Source organism: Lipotes vexillifer, unplaced genomic scaffold, assembly GCF_000442215.2.
Source record: "Lipotes vexillifer unplaced genomic scaffold, Lipotes_vexillifer_v1.1 scaffold158, whole genome shotgun sequence".
Lineage (NCBI taxonomy): Eukaryota > Metazoa > Chordata > Mammalia > Artiodactyla > Lipotidae > Lipotes > Lipotes vexillifer.
In genome coordinates this window covers 1,418,971-1,438,673 of record NW_006788189.1, presented here as the reverse complement: position 1 = coordinate 1,438,673, position 19,703 = coordinate 1,418,971, and the positions used below count along the sequence as shown (strand labels likewise).

General features: G+C 52.8%; 1 protein-coding gene across 1 annotated transcript in view; it reads left to right on the top strand.

Moving 5' to 3' along the window:
* MYO7B (myosin VIIB) overlaps nucleotides 1-19,703 on the top strand; it is a 79,636-nt gene that overhangs the window by 41,500 nt on the left and 18,433 nt on the right. The window contains exons 16-26 of the mRNA XM_007461316.1: nucleotides 134-286; nucleotides 863-961; nucleotides 2,642-2,736; nucleotides 5,634-5,718; nucleotides 7,051-7,269; nucleotides 8,102-8,272; nucleotides 9,143-9,352; nucleotides 9,487-9,654; nucleotides 13,027-13,154; nucleotides 17,207-17,333; nucleotides 19,421-19,540. Of these exons, the coding sequence (XP_007461378.1) occupies nucleotides 134-286; nucleotides 863-961; nucleotides 2,642-2,736; nucleotides 5,634-5,718; nucleotides 7,051-7,269; nucleotides 8,102-8,272; nucleotides 9,143-9,352; nucleotides 9,487-9,654; nucleotides 13,027-13,154; nucleotides 17,207-17,333; nucleotides 19,421-19,540 (1,575 nt within the window). The remainder of the gene's footprint in view (nucleotides 1-133; nucleotides 287-862; nucleotides 962-2,641; nucleotides 2,737-5,633; nucleotides 5,719-7,050; nucleotides 7,270-8,101; nucleotides 8,273-9,142; nucleotides 9,353-9,486; nucleotides 9,655-13,026; nucleotides 13,155-17,206; nucleotides 17,334-19,420; nucleotides 19,541-19,703) is intronic.

Sequence of the window (19,703 nt, the reverse complement as noted above, 5' to 3'; positions counted from 1 at the left end):
TCGAAACAGAACGTTCATGAAACCAAGCGTTTGCTTGGTTCTCCTGCATTTGGTGGACAGCCGAAGGGTTGGTGGCAGGGAGATCCGGAAGGGGGCGGCCCGCGCCATCAGCCCCTCTCCTCTGCGCCCGCAGCTCTTCAACCGGGAGCTGTGCATCTGGCAGCTGCGCTACTCAGGCATGATGGAGACGGTGCACATCCGCAAGTCCGGATTCCCCATCCGCTACTCGTTCGAGGAGTTCTCGCAGAGGTTCTGCGTCCTGCTGCCCAGCGCCGTGAGCACGGAGGTGTGCGTCCCCGCAGCCCGGCCCACGGGCCCCGAGAGGCGGCGTGCGCATCCGCAGAACCCAGCCGCCTCTGGGCGCCCACACGGCCCCCGTTCCAAGCGGGCTGACCACCTGATGCCCAGGGCCCCTCCCTGGACTCCAAGCTTTGAAATGACCCCCGTTCCTGCTTCCCTTCTCTGGACAAGGCTAGCAGCTCAATATGTTCCTTCTAGGAGCATCCTCAGTTAAAAGCAAACACTCTCTTCTACGTGGCAGAATGTCACAGAGATGATAAGTGGCCAGGGAGCAGGACACTTCCTGCTGCCTAGCCTTCCCCGAACACTCAGCCATCCTGAAGTTTGGGCTGCCCGTGTCCAACGGCCACACTGAGGCCCCAGGCCCTACAGGGTGTGGTGGCCTCTTGGTCCCCGGGGCCCCACCCTTGATCCAGGGTGCCCAGTGCCTGTGCCCCGGCCCAGGAGCCCCTGACGGCGACCCCTATGGGAGCAGAAGGACCCCGCTCCCTAGGAAGCCCCCGAGGAGGGACCTCAGGCTCCGGCGTGACTCCACAGAGCCACTCCTGCTTCTCTTTGGCAGCTTCGGGGCAAGTTTCGCCAGATGACCCTGCGCATCGCCGAAAGCTGGCTGGGCACAGACAAAGACTGGAAAGTGGGAAAGACCAAAATTTTCCTGAAGGTGAGATCCTGAACGTGCTGGTCCTCAGCCTCCGGAAGCCTGTGTGGCTGGTCTGGTGCCCGTGGGCGCCTGCGCCGTGCGTGGCCCCTGCCCTCAAGAAAGCCACGCTAGCGGGGAAGGGAGGCAGGGCATCACGGGGAGAGCCCGGCCGGTGAAAGCCCGGGGGCTTCTCAGAGGAGGACATTTAGGGCAAGGCTTGAGGAGAAGGAGCGGCTGCCTCCAGGCCATTGCAGGAGAGCAAGAAGGAGCTGAAGGAGGTCTCCCACTGTCCCCGAGAACAGCCTTTCAGGCCCGGGGCCACAGTCTGCAGTCAGACCTGGGGAAGCCCCGCCCCTGCCTCCCTGGAGAGGTGGGGCTTCAGGCAGGAGGCAGTGTGCCCCCTCCCCCCATGACAGTTCCTTGGCCTGCCAGTGCAAGCAGCACCATCTCCCTCCTCCCACCTCCCTCTCCATCAACTCACAGGGAGGCTCAAGGTCACGCAGAGGCAGCCTCCCGCCCTTGAGGCTGGCCTTCGGGCCCTCCAGGATTGCAAACGGGGTCAGAGAGCCACAGGGAGAGAACCTCCGTGTCTCCTAGCCTCACACGCCTTGGGCAGGTCAGCAGGGCGAGAAAGAGAAGATCAGGGCTAGAATCAGGGCTCTGCCAGCCGGCCCCTCACCCCACCTCGTCCCCACTGCCCTTCCTGAGGCCTCCGCTCTCTCCTCCTCCCCCGTAGAGCCTGCCCAAACGTCCTTGTCTGTCCTCCCAGCCCCAGCTCTCCAGTGGGTCTGTCCGTCTGTCCATGCGTTAGTCAGGTCTGCCTGTGCTGGGACTCTGGGGCTTGACAGGAAGGAAGAAGCAGAGGGGCTTCAGACCCCACTGGGGAGGTGAGGCTGGCAGAGGGAAGAGGTCTGGAGAGTCCCAGGGCCGCTGCCCAGGAGGGTGTGGTATGGAGAGTGGGGTCAGCGTGGGTGGATGGCCAAGGAGGCGAGGAGAGTGCCCGCCCCCCATCCCTCCCCCTGCCTGGCTGCTCCGTGAGGCCACAGTCGGGGGTCTAGTCCATCTCTGTGGCCCCAGGTGCCACCCAGGCACACGAAGAGACCCAGTGCTTGCTTGATGCAAGACCAATGGGGGCAGGAAGGGCCACCAAGCCCCTGGCCTCTGCTCATCACTTACCAAAGGGCTGTGCTGCGCTATACTCTGCAAAGACAGCCCCTTCCTTCCGGACCGGGATCCAGGGGGAGCAGGGAGTGGGCCAGGGAAAGTCACCGCTCAGGGATGAATACGGCTCATCACCTCACACTCTGAATTCTATGCAAAGGCTGGAATTCATGTTTACATAGAAACAAGCATGCATCTGTATTACAGCTGAATGAGCGTTGCACATGAATTTTGGGAAATAAAATACAGCTTTGGGGAAATTTTTTGCCCCCCTCTTGCGTTCTCCAGAGCAGAAGTGAAATTTCGCAGATCGAATCAACAAGAAGAAAGAACCAAAATGGGAAGCTCTTGGATTGGGGCTGGGGATGTAGCTGCGGTTCTCTGCTCTGAGCCACATCGGTGGCAACATGAGGGCCCCTTCCCCTGCCCACCCTCCTAGGAGCCGTGTGGGAAGAGTCTGAGAGACCCTGACTTCTGGCTGCAGGTGGGGGAGTAGGGGTGAGGCAGGGAAGCTGCATGATGAGATCTCTCCCATCCCAGGAATACCAGGAAACCCTGCTGGCGGTACAGAGGAGCCAGGTCCTGGACAAGGCTGCAGTCAGCATCCAGAGAGTCCTGCGGGGCTACAGATACAGGTGACTTCCCTGCCCCCTCCCAGCCCATACACCCACCCGCCATGTACCCTGGGCAGGCCTGTACCCCCCAAGGGCCACATGTTCCCACTGGTCCCCCCTCTCGGGGTAACCGAGGCAGAAGCGCTGTCGGGACCTCCTGACCAGGAGCACTGCAAGCCTGTGTTGGCCAGAGAATTCTAATACATTATTTGAATCTTTGGGGTGGAGGGCAAACTCCACCACGGAAGCAAGAACCCAATGAAACGTCAGCTCTGGTTTCGACTGTATCTCGGCGTTCTCCTTCAGTTGTCTTAGAGAATGTATGGGTTTGGTTTTATGAGGTGGCTGGTTTTGGAGGGAAGAAAAGAACTGTCTTTGACTCGGTTTCCTGGTCAGTAAGAAGATAACGCTTGAATTTCAGTGCAGGTTCAGTAAATCAGCCATATTACCGCCTCCCTCCCCCTCACCACGTCCAGGGGGCTCGGCAGGTCCCATGGTGCCATTCCCTGCTGTCCTGTCGGCCCGTTGCCAACCATAGGAAGGCCTGGAAACCCAGATAGGACAAAATACGAGAAAGTGGCTGAGCCACGGGAATAGCGGCCATGGGCACCAGCAAGCAGGGTCGTGAGGCAGGGAGGTGTGGCTTAGAAGGCCATACAGGTTCAGGATTCCCCAGTGGTCTCCACTGCCATTGTTGGGGGTGAGCTCATTACTACCCATCAAGGATGACTTCCTACACAACCCAGGTGAGGGTGGACGTCTAGGCTTTCCACTGGGCATCTTCTGGTGTAGGTGGGGGAACCACGGTTGTTTACATGGTGTTTCACTGGAGTAGACTTGGTTATTATCTAAAAGTTTTCTGTCTTGCTAAACTGCCCCTTTCTTGATCCTTTTGGTAGAGAGAGAAGGCTTTTCTTGGGGTCTTTCTGGTCTGTGCCCATTGCCTTTTCTGGACTGCCTACTTCTTCCACTCCCAGTCTGGGGTATGTGAGGCAAAAAGAAATCCAGAGAAGTTACCACTGTGTCTAAGATCCTTAGCTGGTCTTCCTTCTTCTCTCCATCTTTCAGCGTCTTCTGTTTTATGTATAATGTCTAGCGGTTTTTAGTTGTAGTTAACAGGAGGAGTAAGGGAAAGTATGTCTACTCCATCTTCCCAGAAGTGATCACCATTGGTAATTAATGGTGTTCTTGCTGCTCTGGCCAATGCAATTAGACAAGAAATTTAAAGAAAATATAGAAATCAGGGTTTTTCAACTTCAACACTATTGACATTTTGCTTGGATAACTTTTTGTCATAGGGGGCTGTCCTGGGCATTGCAGGATGTTTAGCAGCATCTGAACTCTACTCACTAGATGCCAGTAGCATCCTCCTCCCCAGCCCCCGGTCATGGCAACCAAAAATGTGTCTAGACATTGCCAAATGGCAGAATCACCCCCAGTTGAGAACCACTGGTATAAATATTAGAAAGGAGACAAATTATCTTTATTTTTAGATAACTCAGTTGTTTACTTTGGCCTTATATTAGAATCATCATGTGAGTGTATGTGTGTGTGTGTGTGTGTGTGTGTGTGTACATGCACCAAAAAATATTGAATAGATAGATATACAGATATATATATTGTCCACCCATCAACAAAGATTCTGACTTAATTGGACTGGAGGCACCCAGGCATCAATAAATATTGAAGTTCTCCAGATGATTTTTTTCTTGTTCTTTTTAGTTTGTTTGTTTTGGTTTTTGGTTTTTGTCCCCCAGTTTTATTGAGATATAATTGACTTACAGTACTGTACAAGTTTAAGGTGTACCACATAATGATTTGACTTATACATATCATGAAACGGTTACCACAATAAGTTTAGTGAACATCCACCATCTCATACAGATGCAGAAACAAAAGAAAAAAATTTTTTTTTCCTTGTGATGGAAATCCTTCTTAGGGTTTACTCTTTTAATAACTTTTACATATACCATAGAGCAGTGCTAACTATAGTCATCATGTTGTACATTACATCCCTAGTACTTAATCTTATAACTGGAAGTTTGCACCTTTTGACCACCTTCATCCAATTCCCCCTCCCCCAACTCCCCGAAGATGATTTTTTAATATGATTGAGATCTACTGTCCTAAACCTAAGAAAATAACCCTGAAAAATTATTAGAAGTGATAAAAAAAAAACTCAGTTAAGTGTGGGAGAAAAGGTACATCCGCATGCACCTCTGACTCCCCAGAGGCGAGGTTTCAGGTTACCTCCTCCAGTTTTCAGCCCTCTTCCTCCTTGTGGAGGGAGCAGTCTGATGGAACTTGCCAGGCTGCCTGGGTCTGGGGGCAGCCCTCTGCTCTGACCTGCCCCCAGAGAGGAGCTCTGGTCCTGAGACTTCTGACCTGATTTCTGGTAAACCCCTGGGCTAGTGGCCAGAGGAGGGGGCAGAGTCTGACAACGAATAAAAAGTTGGAAATGGGTTTTATCCCTTCAGAGATCTTTGGGGGGAATGAGGAAATTTATTCTCCTCACTCTAAAAACTGGACTGTCTTCGGAAATTCCCTGGAGGTCCAGTGGTTAGGACTCCTCGCTTCCACTTCAGGGGGCACAGATTCAATCCCTGGTTGGAGAACTAAGATCCCGCAAGCTGCGTGGCGTGGCCAAAAAAAATAAAGAAAAGAAAAAGAAAAAAGATCAGTTTAAATAAATAAATAAAAACTGAACTGTCCTCATTCACAAATTTAGTTGTTGGCAGTAGATTTTAAGTTCCTAACCTGTCTGTCTTTCAGCCTATAAAGGCTTCTGGAAAAGAAATATTGTATGCATTCATTTCCCCCAACATTTCATTACCTCTCTTCCTTCAAAATCAGTTTTTCCCCCCAAAGGCTTTAAAATGTCTGTGGTTGTTACCACTGACTTGCATTTCCGCTTCTAGGAAGGAGTTCCTAAGGCAGAGGCGGGCAGCTGTGACCCTCCAGGCCTGGTGGAGAGGCTACTACAGCCGGAGGAACTTCAAGCTGGTAAGAGACTCACGTGGGAGGCGGAGCCTGCGGGAGCAGCCATCCAATTAGAAACAAATGTTGACATTTGTTTATGACTGTGAGAGCTGGGGCAGGAAGCATCACATCAGCCACAGGCGTGATCCAGACCTCAGCACCCCACACTCTTCTTAGCATAGTGTCAGGTCACACAGTTTGCAGGTTTCAAAGCGTTCTCCTGCAGAATTCGGGGCATCTCCAGAGCTAGAATGAGATGTCCTACTCTGAAATTAGATGGTGGCTTTTTTTTCCCAATTTCCAGGCAACAAAATAAGTTAATGGATTGATTATTTTCTGTTTCAAGCATTTTTTTTCTAATTTTTTCCTTGACCACAGGCACTGCTAATGAGTGTCTGCACAACAAACAAACCAGAGCAACCTTTAACCGTGTCCTGTGGGGCCTGTTTGACTGCTTGCCTTGGTCATGGCTGCGACTGTGGTTGGGACATGCAGTGGTCACATCAGCAAAACTGACCCAGACCTGTCCTCATTCCGTGCTCACAAGGGCCCATTGGCAGCTGACATGGATGGAAAGGCTCCTTGGGGCCTGTTGCTCTGTGTGCATCATTTTATTTATTGTTAAGCCAACACTGTATGTCAAGGAACCGAGGCATAGAGAAATTAAGTCATTTCCCCAAGAGCACGCAATCAGTAAGCAGCAGAGCTGGAGTTTGGATGTGTGTCTGGGTGACTTCCAAACCTGTAAGGTGAAGCATGACCCCTCACACCTGGCAGCCGTTAGGTTGGTCTTTCAGAAGCCAACAGGAGCCATCCCAGAGGCTTAGGGACTGCTGTGGCCTAGGGTGTGTTTGCAGCGTAGAAGCAGGTACTCATAGTTTATTATTTCCTCTTTATTTTCAAGATCCCTGAGGGATTAGCTTGATGGAGCCGGCCATAGGCCTCCACACAGGTACTCTAGCTCCACACAAACTGGCTGGACTTGGCTGCAGGTGTGAAAAGCAAGGCCTCTGGAATCGTATCACACATGTGACACCCAAACCAGTTCTCTGTTACTGGTAGAACTACCAGGAAACTACTTCATTATTTACGCCATTTAAAAAGCCTTCTTTAGCACTCGTTTCATGCCAGGCTCTGTTCTGACTGCTTTACAAGTGTAACTCATTTAATATGCTTGTACTCACAGGCACGTAAAATTTTAGCACTAGTGCTTTGCCATAAAGCAGGTAACTGTAAAGCTAATTTGTGAGGACCCCTTGCCCCTTGCTCTCTGTCCCCTCGGGAAGGCCTTTCTCTGCTCTGTGCCCTGCTGGGCCCAGGCCTCTCTGTGAGTGTCCGTCCTTCTTGCCTCCGCAGGTCCTCCTGGGTTTTGAGCGTCTGCAGGCCATTGCCCGGAGCCACCTGCTGGCAAAGCAGTACCAGGCCATGCGGCAGAGGATGGTCCAGCTGCAGGCCCTCTGCAGGGGCTACCTGGTGCGCCAGCAGGTCCAGGCCAAGAGGAGGGCAGTGGTGGTCATCCAGGCGTACGCCAGGGGCACAGCTGTCCGGCGGAACTTCCGGCGTCAGAAAGCCAATGTAGGTGGTCACTGCCCTCTCGGGCAGGTGGGAGGTGGCTGGGCCCAGGTGAGGGAGGGTAGGCGGAAGGAATGGGCAGCAACATAGGGCTCTCGCCAGACACTCCTGCCCCTCCAGGTCCAAAAATACCAAGAAATACCAAGAGGAGCCTTCAAGAGAGTCCGGGCAAGAGAGGCGGGAGGGCAGGGAACAGGGGAGCGGCGCCGAGATGCATATCCCTGCGTTTTGAAATTTCACCCTCGCGTGATCCCATTTCCTCCATTCGGAGAGCACCTGAGACTCAGCCTCACTCCTCAGAACTTGCTCATTTGGCAGTGGTGATAAGGAAAGAGGGCCTAGGATAAAGTCTTCCCCTGCTCCATAGATGAAAATGGGTCCACGGAGCACAGTGCTAGTACAGTGGCCAGAGCAAGAAAGAGTGCAGAGCCCCAGACATGTCAGCAGCGTCTTCCTGCACCCATATGGCCCCGGACGGGCCACAAACCAGGGCAGGCTCAGGGCCCCCTCCCAGGGGAGCCTTGGTACTCTTTGTGAAGGGACCAGGTGGGCCTGAGTGGGGTTTGCAGCTAGGTTCTGGGGGTCTTCGGGCTTTGGCATGGTACCCTGTGAAGACAAGCAAGCATCTCCCCTCTCTGGACCTCTAATTATCCACTGGGAAAGGAGAAGCCCAGGCTGGTTGATCTCCAGTCCCTCTCACTTTTAAAACCTAGGATTTTAGAGGGAAATGTTTTGATTTGGACAAATATGGCAGGAGGAGGTTTATTTGGCTTCCGGGAGGGGCTTGCCCCAGCCGGGCCTGTGGTAACCGTGGCCCCCCGGGGTGTCTGTGCAGGAGCCTCTGGTCATCCCCGCTGGAGAGCAGAAAAGCCCAAGCGCTGTCCCCAGCAGGAAGCGTAAGTCCATCTACGACACTGTCACCGACACGGAGTTGGTAGAACAGGTGTTCGGCTTCCTGCCTTCCCTGATGGGCGGGCAGGAAGGCCAGGCCACGCCGCACATCGAGGTAAGATAGGCCCTGCCGGCCCAGCAGCGAGGGGGGCTCTGTCTAGGGGCCAACCTCTAGGCTTTACTGAAAAGCCAAGACTCAGCTCAGGGAGCCGATGGAGTAGGTAGGTGTTGAAGTGAGTTCTGCAGTCCTGGGTGAAGACGCGAGGAAAACAGGAGCGAGGGTCTCTGTGGTCAAACCCTTTCAAGTTGAGCAGGTTTCTTACCTGCAAGGCTTCCTAGAGCCTTTACTGCACAAATGTCATTGGGCTTTCAATCGGGCAGCGTTTACCGCATGCGTTTGGCCCCTGTCACAGAGCACCTCGGTGGCTGCTGCTCTGCGGTATGTGACCTGGGGACCCGAGGTAGAAAACGCACGGCAGGAGGAGGGCGTGTCTGATTTGGGGGCAGCTCCGGGCTGTCCAGTTGACTCGCACCGCATCCTGCTCTGGGCCAGTGACCTAGGCGACCCCCAAGGTGCTCATGCCTCCCCATCCCCCTGCCCAGGCTCCCCCCCCCACACACACACAAATCATCTGTGCAGTGCAGGCAGCCCGGCCCCCCTCCACTGGAGGAGCATTTGACAGAAGCAAGCAGGAAGCAGGTAGGGAGTGGGGGGTGTCTGGAGAGCCCAGGTCTGCAGGCAGAGAGTGCCAGGTACCTGGGGCTTTCACACCGAGGCCCGCCCAGCACCCAGCAGCCCACCAGGGGCCCACTGAGGGTGAGGGTCGGGGAGGTCCCCAACACAAGGGGCAGTGGATAATTCTGCACCCCATCAATAGCCAGACAGACCCTTCTTGGGGCTCCCTGGCCCCCAAAGATGCACACGCTGCCAGGTCACATCTGAAAAGACAGCAGACCCTTGCCCCTCTCTCTCACTGGCACCCAGGATCTGGAAGAGAGGACCCAGAAGCTACCCGAGGTTGACCTAGACACGGTCCCCATGACGGAGGAGCCCGAGGAGGACGCAGATGGCCTGGCCGAGTACACCTTCCCCAAGTTCGCCGTGACCTACTTTCAGAAATCAGCCAGCCACACACATATCCGGCGGCCGCTCCGATACCCTCTGCTTTACCACGAGGAGGATGCTGACTGCTCGGTACCTGGTTCTCCGGTTTCTAGTGGCTCAGGCCTCCCCCTGGTTCAGCGGGAACCAGGCACGGGTGGGGTGCTGTGGGCTCCACGCTGCGTGGAGCTGGCTTCCAGCCGGGCACTCTGTCCCCGTCTCCCCAGGCCGCCCTGGCTGTGTGGAACATCATCCTGAGGTTCATGGGTGACATCCCGGAGCCAGTGCTCTTTGCGAGGAACACCCTGCGTGGTGGCTCGGTGATGCGGCAGATCCATGACGCCCCAGGCAGGGAGAGCGGTGCCCAGCCTCCGGCACACGGCGGATCCGCACAGGTGCGCAGTGGGCGGGGGCACAAAGGGCATACGCCCTTCCGGGGTCCCCAGGCCCCGGAAGCTGGACTGGAAGGGGGAGGCAAGACGTGGAGTGAGCATCACCTGCTGGACCCAGGGGTCCCCGGGGCTTTTCAGTCTTGAATGGCACTCAGGAACTCAAGAGTCAGGCATTACACCCAGGACTTTGTGAATTAATACAGTCATCATAGGAGAGGATCTCCCAGGCTCTGAACACTGGGTTTGACCTGAACATTGGACAGTAATACTAACAACAGATGTTATTACTGACTGGTGACGTGCTATGTGCCAGTTGCTTGTCTTCAGTTAATTTCCAGATGAGCCATCCCTACGAGGTAGGGATTATTAAGTTTATTGTAGCTAGAGAGACTGAGAAGTGAAGTGACTTGTCCCCAGATCACAGTGAATACGTGTGACACAGCTGGGCTTTGAATCCATTCTGCTGAATTCAGAGACCAAGTTCTCTACCCATGTTCTGCCCTGTCCTCTGATGGAAGGTTAATTCACATCCATTTTTGGTCAGAAGTCCTTCCTAAAGCCCTGGTTTCATGATGTCATCTTAGTGGAATTAACCAAAATAGTCCAAAGGAATGACACAGCAGTGATAGCACTCGGGCCCACCAGCATTAGGAGTCCCACGATTGCCTATGATTCTGACACCAATTCCAATGTATGCGGATTTCTCCCCACACCAAGAATTCTCAGCACCAGCTGGGTGTCCTACAATTCAACTCAATCCTGACACTATCTGCCTGGAGATAGCGTCTGATTCCACAGATGAAGGGCTGCATCCTTCAAGACAACACCTGCTTCAGCACAAGTCCAGATTGCTCCTCATTCGCTGATCCACTGTCTATAATCAGAGGTTCCCACGACACCGTCCTTGGGTTTAATTTGCGAGAGCGGCTCAGAGAATTCGGAGCAACATTTTACTTACTACATTACTGGTTTATTATAAAAGGATACAACTCAGAACAGCCAGATGGGAGAGATGCATAGGGCAAGGTGTGGGGAAAGATTAAGACGCTTCTATGGGGAATTCCCAGGTGGTCCAGTGGTTAGGACTCCACACTTTCACTGCCAAGGGCCTGGGTTCAATCGCTGGTCGGGAAACTAAGATCCCACAAGCCACATGGTGCAGCCAAAATATAAATAATAAATAATAGAAAAAAAAAAAAGAAGCTTCCGTGTCCTCTACAGGCACCACTCTCCCTAAATCTCCAAGTGGTCACCAACCTAGAAGCTCTCTGAACCCTGTTCTTTTGGGGTTTTACGCAGGCCTCATTACATAGATACGATTGACGAAATCATTGGCCACTGAGCCAGTTGAACTCAATCTCCCGCCCCTCCCCCCGTCCCCTTGTCCCCTGGCAACCAGACCCACCCTTAGGTGCTTTCCAAAAGTCACCTCATTAACATAAAAAGACACCTTTATCATAGGAAATTCCAAGGGTTTTAGGAGCTCTGTGCCAGTAATGGGGGCAAAGACCAAATATATATTTCTTATTAGAAATCACAATATCACAGTGCCCCATACCTCAGCTCAGATAGCTGTGAGGTCCTGTGTGCAGACCAACTGCATAGACATCTAAGGGAGTCTGCAGCCTGGCATCACGTGGCCAGATCTGGTCCAGGGATTACATGGAAGTTGCCCAAACTCAAGCCCTGACTCCCCTGACCTCTAGAGATGTGGGCTCTGCAGAGTGTAATAGTCATTCATTGCTATGTAACAAATTACCCCCTAAATTTGACAACTTGAAACAGCCCACATTCGTTATCTCAGACAGTTTTTGAGGGTCAGGAGCAGCTTAGCTGGTTAGTTCGGGCTCAAGGTCTCTGGTGAGGTTGCAGTCAAGCTGTCATCTCCAAGCTCGACTGGGGCTATGGGATCTGCTTCCAAATGGCTCCCTCACGTAGCTGCTGGCAGGAGACCTCAGCTCTGGCCACCTGGGCCTCTCCATGGTGCTGCCCGAGTGTTCTCACATATGCTTCCTCCACAATGAGTGACCTCAGAGAGACAGCAGGAAGGAAGCTTCAATGCCTACGTGCCACGGTGGGTGAGAATGTCAGGAGGCAAGGGCCACTGGGGGCCACCTTGGAGGCTGGCCACCTCTCAGGGAGGGGACTCTGGGAGGTGGTCCAGCCACTGGCACCTCCGGAAGGTGAGCACAGGGAGGACTGGCTTCCCAGAGGTCAGATCTCAAGTGTTCCTTCCTGCACATTTATTAAGCAACCATCGTGTGCCCCCTGAGGAGAAGCAGTGGACTGAGCGAGCCCAGAAGCTGGTGCCCAGCCCTAGACCTGGTCCCACATTGAGCTCTAATGTTTTTCTTTTTTATTTTATTATTATTATTTCTTTGCGGTACGTGGGCCTCTCACTGTTGTGGCCTCTCCTGTTGCGGAGCACAGGCTCCGGACATGCAGGCTCAGCGACCATGGCTCACGGGCCCAGCCACTCCTCGGCATGTGGGATCTTCCCGGACTAGGGCACGAACCCGTGTCCCCTGCATCAGCAGGCGGACTCTCAACCACTGCACCACCAGGGAAGCCCTGAGCTCTAATTTTGGCAGCAACTTCTCATGACACCATCAGGACAAGGTGTGACCCCTGCCTAAGGAGACCACCAAATCATGATGGCTGGGGGCAGACCCCTCCCCACCCAGCCCAGGCCCCGCAGCTTAGAATCTTCTGATCTCTGGGAAAGCCCCTACCTTGCAGTGGGTGGAGTGTATTCCAATTCATCGGCCAAATTGTCACAGAGAATGACCATAGCCTGGGGCTGTCCTGGGCACCTGGGCTCAGATCCAGCCTGCTTGGCTGGCGAGAGGTCCAAGCTTTGGAATCAGGACAGTCCTGAGCCCTCCCAGAGGGCTGGTGACTGGCCGAGCAGCTTTTGTCCAGTTTCTCACTTTCCCTCGCCTCTGTTTCCTCACTCAGCTCTGAGGATGGCAATGCACACCTGCCAGTGGTGCATAGCTCGGTCAAGATGAGGGGCTGCTCGGCGCTTTGTGAATCGGCTGGGAAATGGCTGGGGGATCTGGAGACTAGCCCCACCCTAGGCACTGTTGGGTCAGATTGGGAGGTGCTACCCCAGCTCACCATCCCTCAAGAACTGTCTCCATCCACAGAGGCCCAACCGCAGGGACAGAGGGACCAAGGACATCTCCTCCATGAAGCTGAAGCGGTCCTCCAGGGTCACGGGCCAGGTGAGCCCAGGGACAGGGCACCTGGGCCTGTTCCCAGCTCTGCCGCCCACTGGCTGGCCTGCGGCAGCATTCCAGGCTTTCACCCGGTTTCCTCCTTTGCAAATGAGAAGAATCTCAGCTGTCCTGACTGCCGCCTTTGGGTTTCAAGGTGGCCAGCCAGCTGAATATCAGGGAAGAGGTATTTGATCCTGACGAGCCCATCTCAGATCGACCCATGTCCAATCTGGAGAAGGTGCAGTTCATCGTGGGTTACGCCATCCTGCGGCCCAGCCTCAGGTCAGTCCCCACCCCCGTCGCACCCCATTCAGAACATGGGACCCCTCACTGGCTCTCAGCCCATGGCTGCAGCCCTATCCTGCTCCCTGCCCTGAGACCTGCAGGCTGGGTCTCAGGACAGCAGACGTTATCATCAAGTGTTCTCTATTTGCTCTGCGTTAAAACCCCTGGGTGAAACCCAGTTTTAGGAAGACAAGTTCATCATGGGCTGTTGATTCATTTGATAACCAGCTTTAATGCAAGTCCATTTAAACGGGCAAGTCCCTCATTTATGTTATATATATTTTACTTTATATACAATTTGCTTTACAGGAATTGTGTTTTTATACAAATTTAAAGAACCGTGTATACTGCTTTCAGGGACAGACTACTGTATCTCAAGAGTTCACATATTTTAAGTTATTATTTTTAACCAAATTGGGGGAATTTGGGGCATTATTTCTCCAAATATTTTTTTCTACTTCATTCTCTCTCGCTTTTCCTTTGAACTCTAATTAAACCTATGGAAGACTTTTATATTATCCCTCACATCCCTGAGGGTCTGTTCATCCCTGCTTTCTTTTTTTCTCCTCTGTTCTTTAGATTGGATAGTCTCTATTAATCTATCTTCACATTCACTGATTCTTCTTTGGTCTTCCCCAGTCTGCTATTATACCCATCCAACATTTTTTTTAAATTTCAGGTATTATATTTTTCAATTCTAGAGTTTGCAGTTGGTTCTTTTTTATAGTTTCTGTTTCTCTGCCAAGATATCCTGTTTGTTCATTCACTATGAGCATAGTGTCCTTTACATCTTTGAGCACAGTTATGGTAGTTTTTAAACCTTTTCTGATAAATCCAATATCTGGTTCATCTTGGGGCCAGTTTCCACTGATTGCCTTTTCTCTTGAGAATGGTCAGGTTTTCCTGTTTCCTCATATGTCCAGTACCTGACTGTTATTTTCTCAGAAATCTAGTACTTTGGGGTTGTATCCTAGACATTTGGGGATGATATGTCTAGAGACTCTGGAATCTGTTGTATTCCTTCAGAGAGTGTTGACTTTTCATTTTGGCAGACAGTTAACTTGGGTGGATTCAAACTCTGCCTCCCTTTGGTGAGCAGCAGCTGGAAACCCTGTTCAGTTATTTTAGCCTTTGCTGGACTACCTGGAGTCTTCCCCACACATGTGTAGATCAAGGGTGAGCCAGAGATTCAGGAAAATTTTATATGCAAAATGTAGGACTCCTTTTCTTTGGTTGTCTTCATTACAGGATTTCTCTTTTCACTTTCAACTGCTGTGGGTACCCAAACTCTGTCTTCTGGTTCTTCAAGCCAGTAAGACTAGCGTTTTAGCTGCCTGCATGACACTAATGTGGCAACTCTTCCAACTTAGTTGGTTCTACTGGTAATTCTCTCATGGTTAGTCCTCACTGGCCACCACACCCTCCAACATAGCAGACCCATATGAGATGATTGTGGGTTCTTCAGATACCCTGTAGGCACTTCCGCACAGTCCTGACCCCAGCTGGGGCCAACACTGTCTCAGGGATCCCTTGAGGTTCTCTGTCATCTCTAGCCCCTAATGGAACATACCACAGCCTCTTAACCACTGGGACCCTCTGGAATGATGGTTGGCCTGCTTGCGTGGATCCCAGCAAGATGCCTGAAGCCCAGCTCCTTCCATGGCCTCCTCTTTGTCAACTGACACCCATCCACGCTTGCCCCACCAAACTGTACAAGTGCAGTTCTCAGCTCCTGACTGTTCTTTCTCCATTTTGCCCATCAAGCGTGGCTTAGACTTCTCTAGCAGGAGGCAGACACTAGTCTCTTGTTCATGGAGACCCCCAACTTGTATCTCCAGGGGACACAAACGAGGCACTCTCAAGAGCTCTGTCATCATGCCCCATTCCAGTACCCTGGAATGGGCTGCTGGGGCTCATCATGCCTCAGATGGGGAGTGAGATGGGTCCCGTCTCTAGCAGACAGTCCCCACCTCCATTAGCAGTTCTCCTGGGTCCCCCTCACTCCCCCTCACTTAGATGTAGTGAAGATGAGCCAGAGATCCCTCTACTCCCATGAAGTCGCTTCCAGGAATCACCTTTCAAATTTCTCACCTTCCTTTATGCAGGCTGGAGATGGCGTGCTGGCTGGACTGGTTCTGCCATCTTTTAGTAAATCCTACAAGAGTGTATCTCTTTAGAATATTGAGTATTATCATCTGTTTATCCTTGGCTTTGGAGTCTTAGCCAAATTCCAAGACAAAGCAAATGCCCCACTTCACATCCAGCCACATGTTCAATAAATGTTTACTAAGTACCTGCTCAGGGCCAGGCCCTGGCCTGTGGGCTGGGGATGTACAGATGAAGGCAACGTGTCTCTGTCCTCAAGGAGCCCATCCTTTAGTTGGGGAGCATGGGAGGACCCGGAGACGCACAACTGCCTGTGCTAAGGTGGTGATCCAGTGGGGGCACCGAAAAAGAGTAGGGCCAGGTGGAGTGGGAAGGAGGAGGGGTGTTCGCTAGACAGAGGGAGAGGGTGAGCAGGGTCACAGAGTTCTGAAACAGCCTGAGGGTCTGGAATTCCAGATGATTTGTCCCAGCTGGGGCCCGGACTTTAAATTCAATCCTTAGAGCACAGGGAAAAGCTTTAAGAGAAGACCATGATCATAGACGACTTCCAGAAAGATCTTCCTGGCAATGACATGGAGGGATGGAGCCTGGGGGTGGGAGGCCGGAAGAGGGCTGCTGCAGAGCTGATGAGGGAGCCCAGGGAGCAGAAGTGGAGAGCAGGGGACAGAGAAAATTTCCAGGAGACAGATAGTAGGATGTGGTGGCTGACGGGTGGAGCCTGGGGTGGCCCCCAGATTTCCCGTCTGGGGGAGTGGTTGATGGCAGTGCCTGCAGAGGCTGCAGAAGGTGGAGGTCTGCTGGGACTGACTCTACTGGCCCAGGAAAGCTGGCCGTGCACGTCTCCTCTGAACTCTGTGGTCAGCAACGTGACATTGGTAGCTTGAAATCAGCACTGGTGGGAATATTTACACCACAGAAATTGGCAAATGCAATGAATTTCAGGGCTTTTTCCCCCAGAAGAGTTGGTTGTTACACACTTAGGAGCATACCACTGTGTAACTAGGGGAAAGATGCTGGCCTCTGGATGTGTGAGGTTGGAGAGGCTAATGGGACACTTTTATAAGTTGATAGAGGCTTGAGTCAGCAGGGAAGAGTGGAGGAAAGCCCTTCCCCAAGAGGACACAGAGAAGGGAGGCTCATGAGCCTGTGGGAATGGGAACTGATCAGGAGGTGAGGAGTTGAGAGGTTCCCCCTCGAAGTCCCCACTCCCCTCCCTGCAGTGGCGGGCTGGGGGGCGCTGCATTCAGGGGAAGGGGGAGAGCCTCTAGGCAGAGGGAAAGGTTTGAAATAACTGTGAGGTTGGGGAAAGGAGCAGATCAGATTGGGCTGATCTACTAGGAGCAGGGCTTTGGCTGGAGACCCCTCGGCCCTCCCTGTAGCCGTGACCCACAGCTGGAGGGTCAAGGTGCTGTGAGCGGAGTGGGTGAGGGAGGGAGCAAAGGCCCAAGGGGCCGAGATGACTGACTGGGAGGATGGAGGACTGAGGCCTTGGGAAGACAGAAAACAAGGGCTATCAGGAACGGGGGTGCAGAGGGACTTCCCTGGTGGTCCAGTGGTTAAGACTCCACGCTCCCAATGCAGGGGGCCCGGGTTCGATCCCTGCTCAGGAACTAGATTCCGCGTGCCGCAACTAAGACCTGGCACAGCCAAATAAATAAATAAATATTAAGGAAAGAAAAAAAGGAGTGGGGCTACAGAGCCCACTGGCGAGACATTGGAGGGAGCACAGTCCTGGGAGATGACAGGGTCCACGGTGGGCCTGGATGTGATGGGGGGGTGAGGGTGTGCAGCAGAAGCAATTGGAGGCGAGGAGGCTGGAGGTCCCCCTGCAAACATGTCTGCCCCTAGGGGTGCAGAAGGAGCTGTGTGCCCCTGTACCCCGTCTCCTGTTCTCCCCCAGAGCCAGCCCCCTGCCTGGCCTCCCAGCACTCCGTGTCTTTTAGGGATGAGATTTACTGCCAGATCTGCAAGCAGCTCTCGGAGAACTACAGAACAAGCAGCCTGGCCCGGGGCTGGATCCTGCTTGGCCTGTGCCTGGGCTGCTTCCCGCCCTCCGAAAGGTTCATGAAGGTGGGAAGGGCCGGGGGCAGGGGCTGAAGGCAGGGGCAGCACGGGTGGGCCCGGGGCCCTGGAGAAGGTCCAGACATCCTAACCCATGCATGGCCCAGTTCTCCTGCTACTGCAGGCCAGGATGGGTATCAGTGCCTGGGCTTCTTTGAGCCTCGGTTTCCCGCCTGTAAAAAAGGATGCTCCTTCCAACCTCTAATCAGGATCTGCAGAGTCATCTTACCTGGGCTCAGTCACCAGGAGACAATGAGACAATGGGTGCAGTGGGTACTGAAAAGGCAAACGGGTCTGAGGAGTGGGCACCAACCAGAGATTGGCTGCAGCATCTCTCTCTAGGCCTTAGCACTAACAAGGGAGGTGCTTTCAAGTGTTGGAGGCCCCAACCTTTGCTACTCTAATATACCTTTTGGTTCTGATGATAAAAGTAATATGTAGGGGGCTTCCCTGGTGGCGCAGTGGTTGAGAGCCTGCCTGCCGATGCAGGGGACACGGGTTCGTGCCCCGGTCCGGGAAGATCCCACATGCCACGGAGCGGCTGGGCCCGTGAGCCATGGCCACTGAGCCTGCGTGTCCGGAGCCTGTGCTCTGCAACAGGAGAGGCCACAACAGTGAGAGGCCCGTGTACTGCAAAAAAAAAAAAAAGAAAAAAAGAAAAAAGTAATATGTAGGATATGAAGAAAGTCTAGAAAGAAGATAAAAGTCATCCCCACACGCAGAGGTAACTTCCGTTACAATTCCTGGCCTTTTGTGGTGTGATAGGGTCATACTTGGAATCACATAGAAAACAATATCACTACCTCTTGTCCTTTCAGGGACAGCAGGAAGTGTGGTCACCCTGGCCATCTGCCCTAGGCCCTGGGCCACCCTTGACACCAGTAAACCCTTCCAGGCTGCATCTCCTCAAAGAATCTCTCTGAGAGACAAAAAAGTTTTCAATGCCTTGTTTCAGCATCTTGTCAAACATATTTTGAACATCGGCTCTCCTGCAGCTTTCATTTATCTTATGTGTCTTCTCATGTCATAAACTGTTCCCAAATGGCAGTGCTAATGCCATTAACAGATGCTGATGCCATCTGTTAGTGCTGTCCCAGCGCGTATTTCACTCGTTGATGGACATTTAGGATCCATCTTCCAATTGCCCATCACCATAAACACCACTATGATTAAAAACTATAGGGACTTCCCTGGTGGCACAGTGGTTAAGAATCCGCCTGCCAATGCTGGGGACATGGGTTCGAGCCCTGGTCCAGGAAGATCCCACATGCCGCAGAGCAGCTAAGCCCCTGAGCCACAACTACTGAGCCTGTGCTCTAGAGACAGCAAGCCACAACTACTGAGCCCACTCACCACAACTATTGAAGCCCATGCGCCCTAGAGCCCATGCGCCACAACTGCTGAGCCCGCGTGCCATAACTCCTGCAGCCCGCATGCACTAGGGCCTGCGTGCCACGACTACTGAGCCCACGTGCTGCAAGTACTGAAGCCCACTTGCCTAGATCCCGAGCTCTGCAACAAGAGAAGCCACCGCAATGAGAAGCCCGCGCGTTGCAATGAAGTGTAGCCCCCGCTCGCCACAACTAGAGAAAGCCTGTGTACAGCAATGAAGACCCAATGCAGCCAAAAGACTAAATAAATGAAAAAAATGAAAAACAAAAAAACCTATATATCTCCCTTTATCATAGGTTTGAATTATTAAGTCGAAGAGTATGTACATTTTTAAACTATGTACTATTTAAAACATATTGACAAATGACTCCTCAGAAATGTTGTGCAATTGATATTTCTTCTCACAGTGTGAGAGCCCCGAGTCAATGCACCTTTGCCAGCACTATTATCATTTTTATTTTCATTTAAAATTTTTTTCCAGTTTTATTGAAATATAATTGACATATAACATTGTTCAGGTGTAGGGTGTACAGTGTAGTGATTTTACATAGGTGTGTATTGCAGAGTGATTGCCAAGTAAGGTTAGTTAACACATCCAACATCCATAGTTACAATTAGTATCACAGTTTCTAGAATCTGGACAGTAAGTAGAAAGTGTCCTCTATGCTAAGTGTCTTCGTCCCCTTCCCTTCCTCGCCCACCAGTATCTGCTGAACTTCATCGGTCAAGGGCCAGTCGGCTACGGGCCCTTCTGTGCTGAGCGCCTGAGACGCACCTGTGCCAACGGGGTGCGCACGGAGCCGCCCTCCTGGCTAGAGCTGCAGGTAGGGGCGAGAGACGGTCCGTGTGGGGTGGTGCCAGCCGTCATGGCTCTTCCAGCACAGCTCATGGAGCTGCCGGCAGGAAGTGTGTGCTCCGGGCCCGTCCACCGCCTCCTGTGCCTGTGGTCCCTGTGACCCTCCCCAGGCCTGGTCCAGCCTTCAGAAT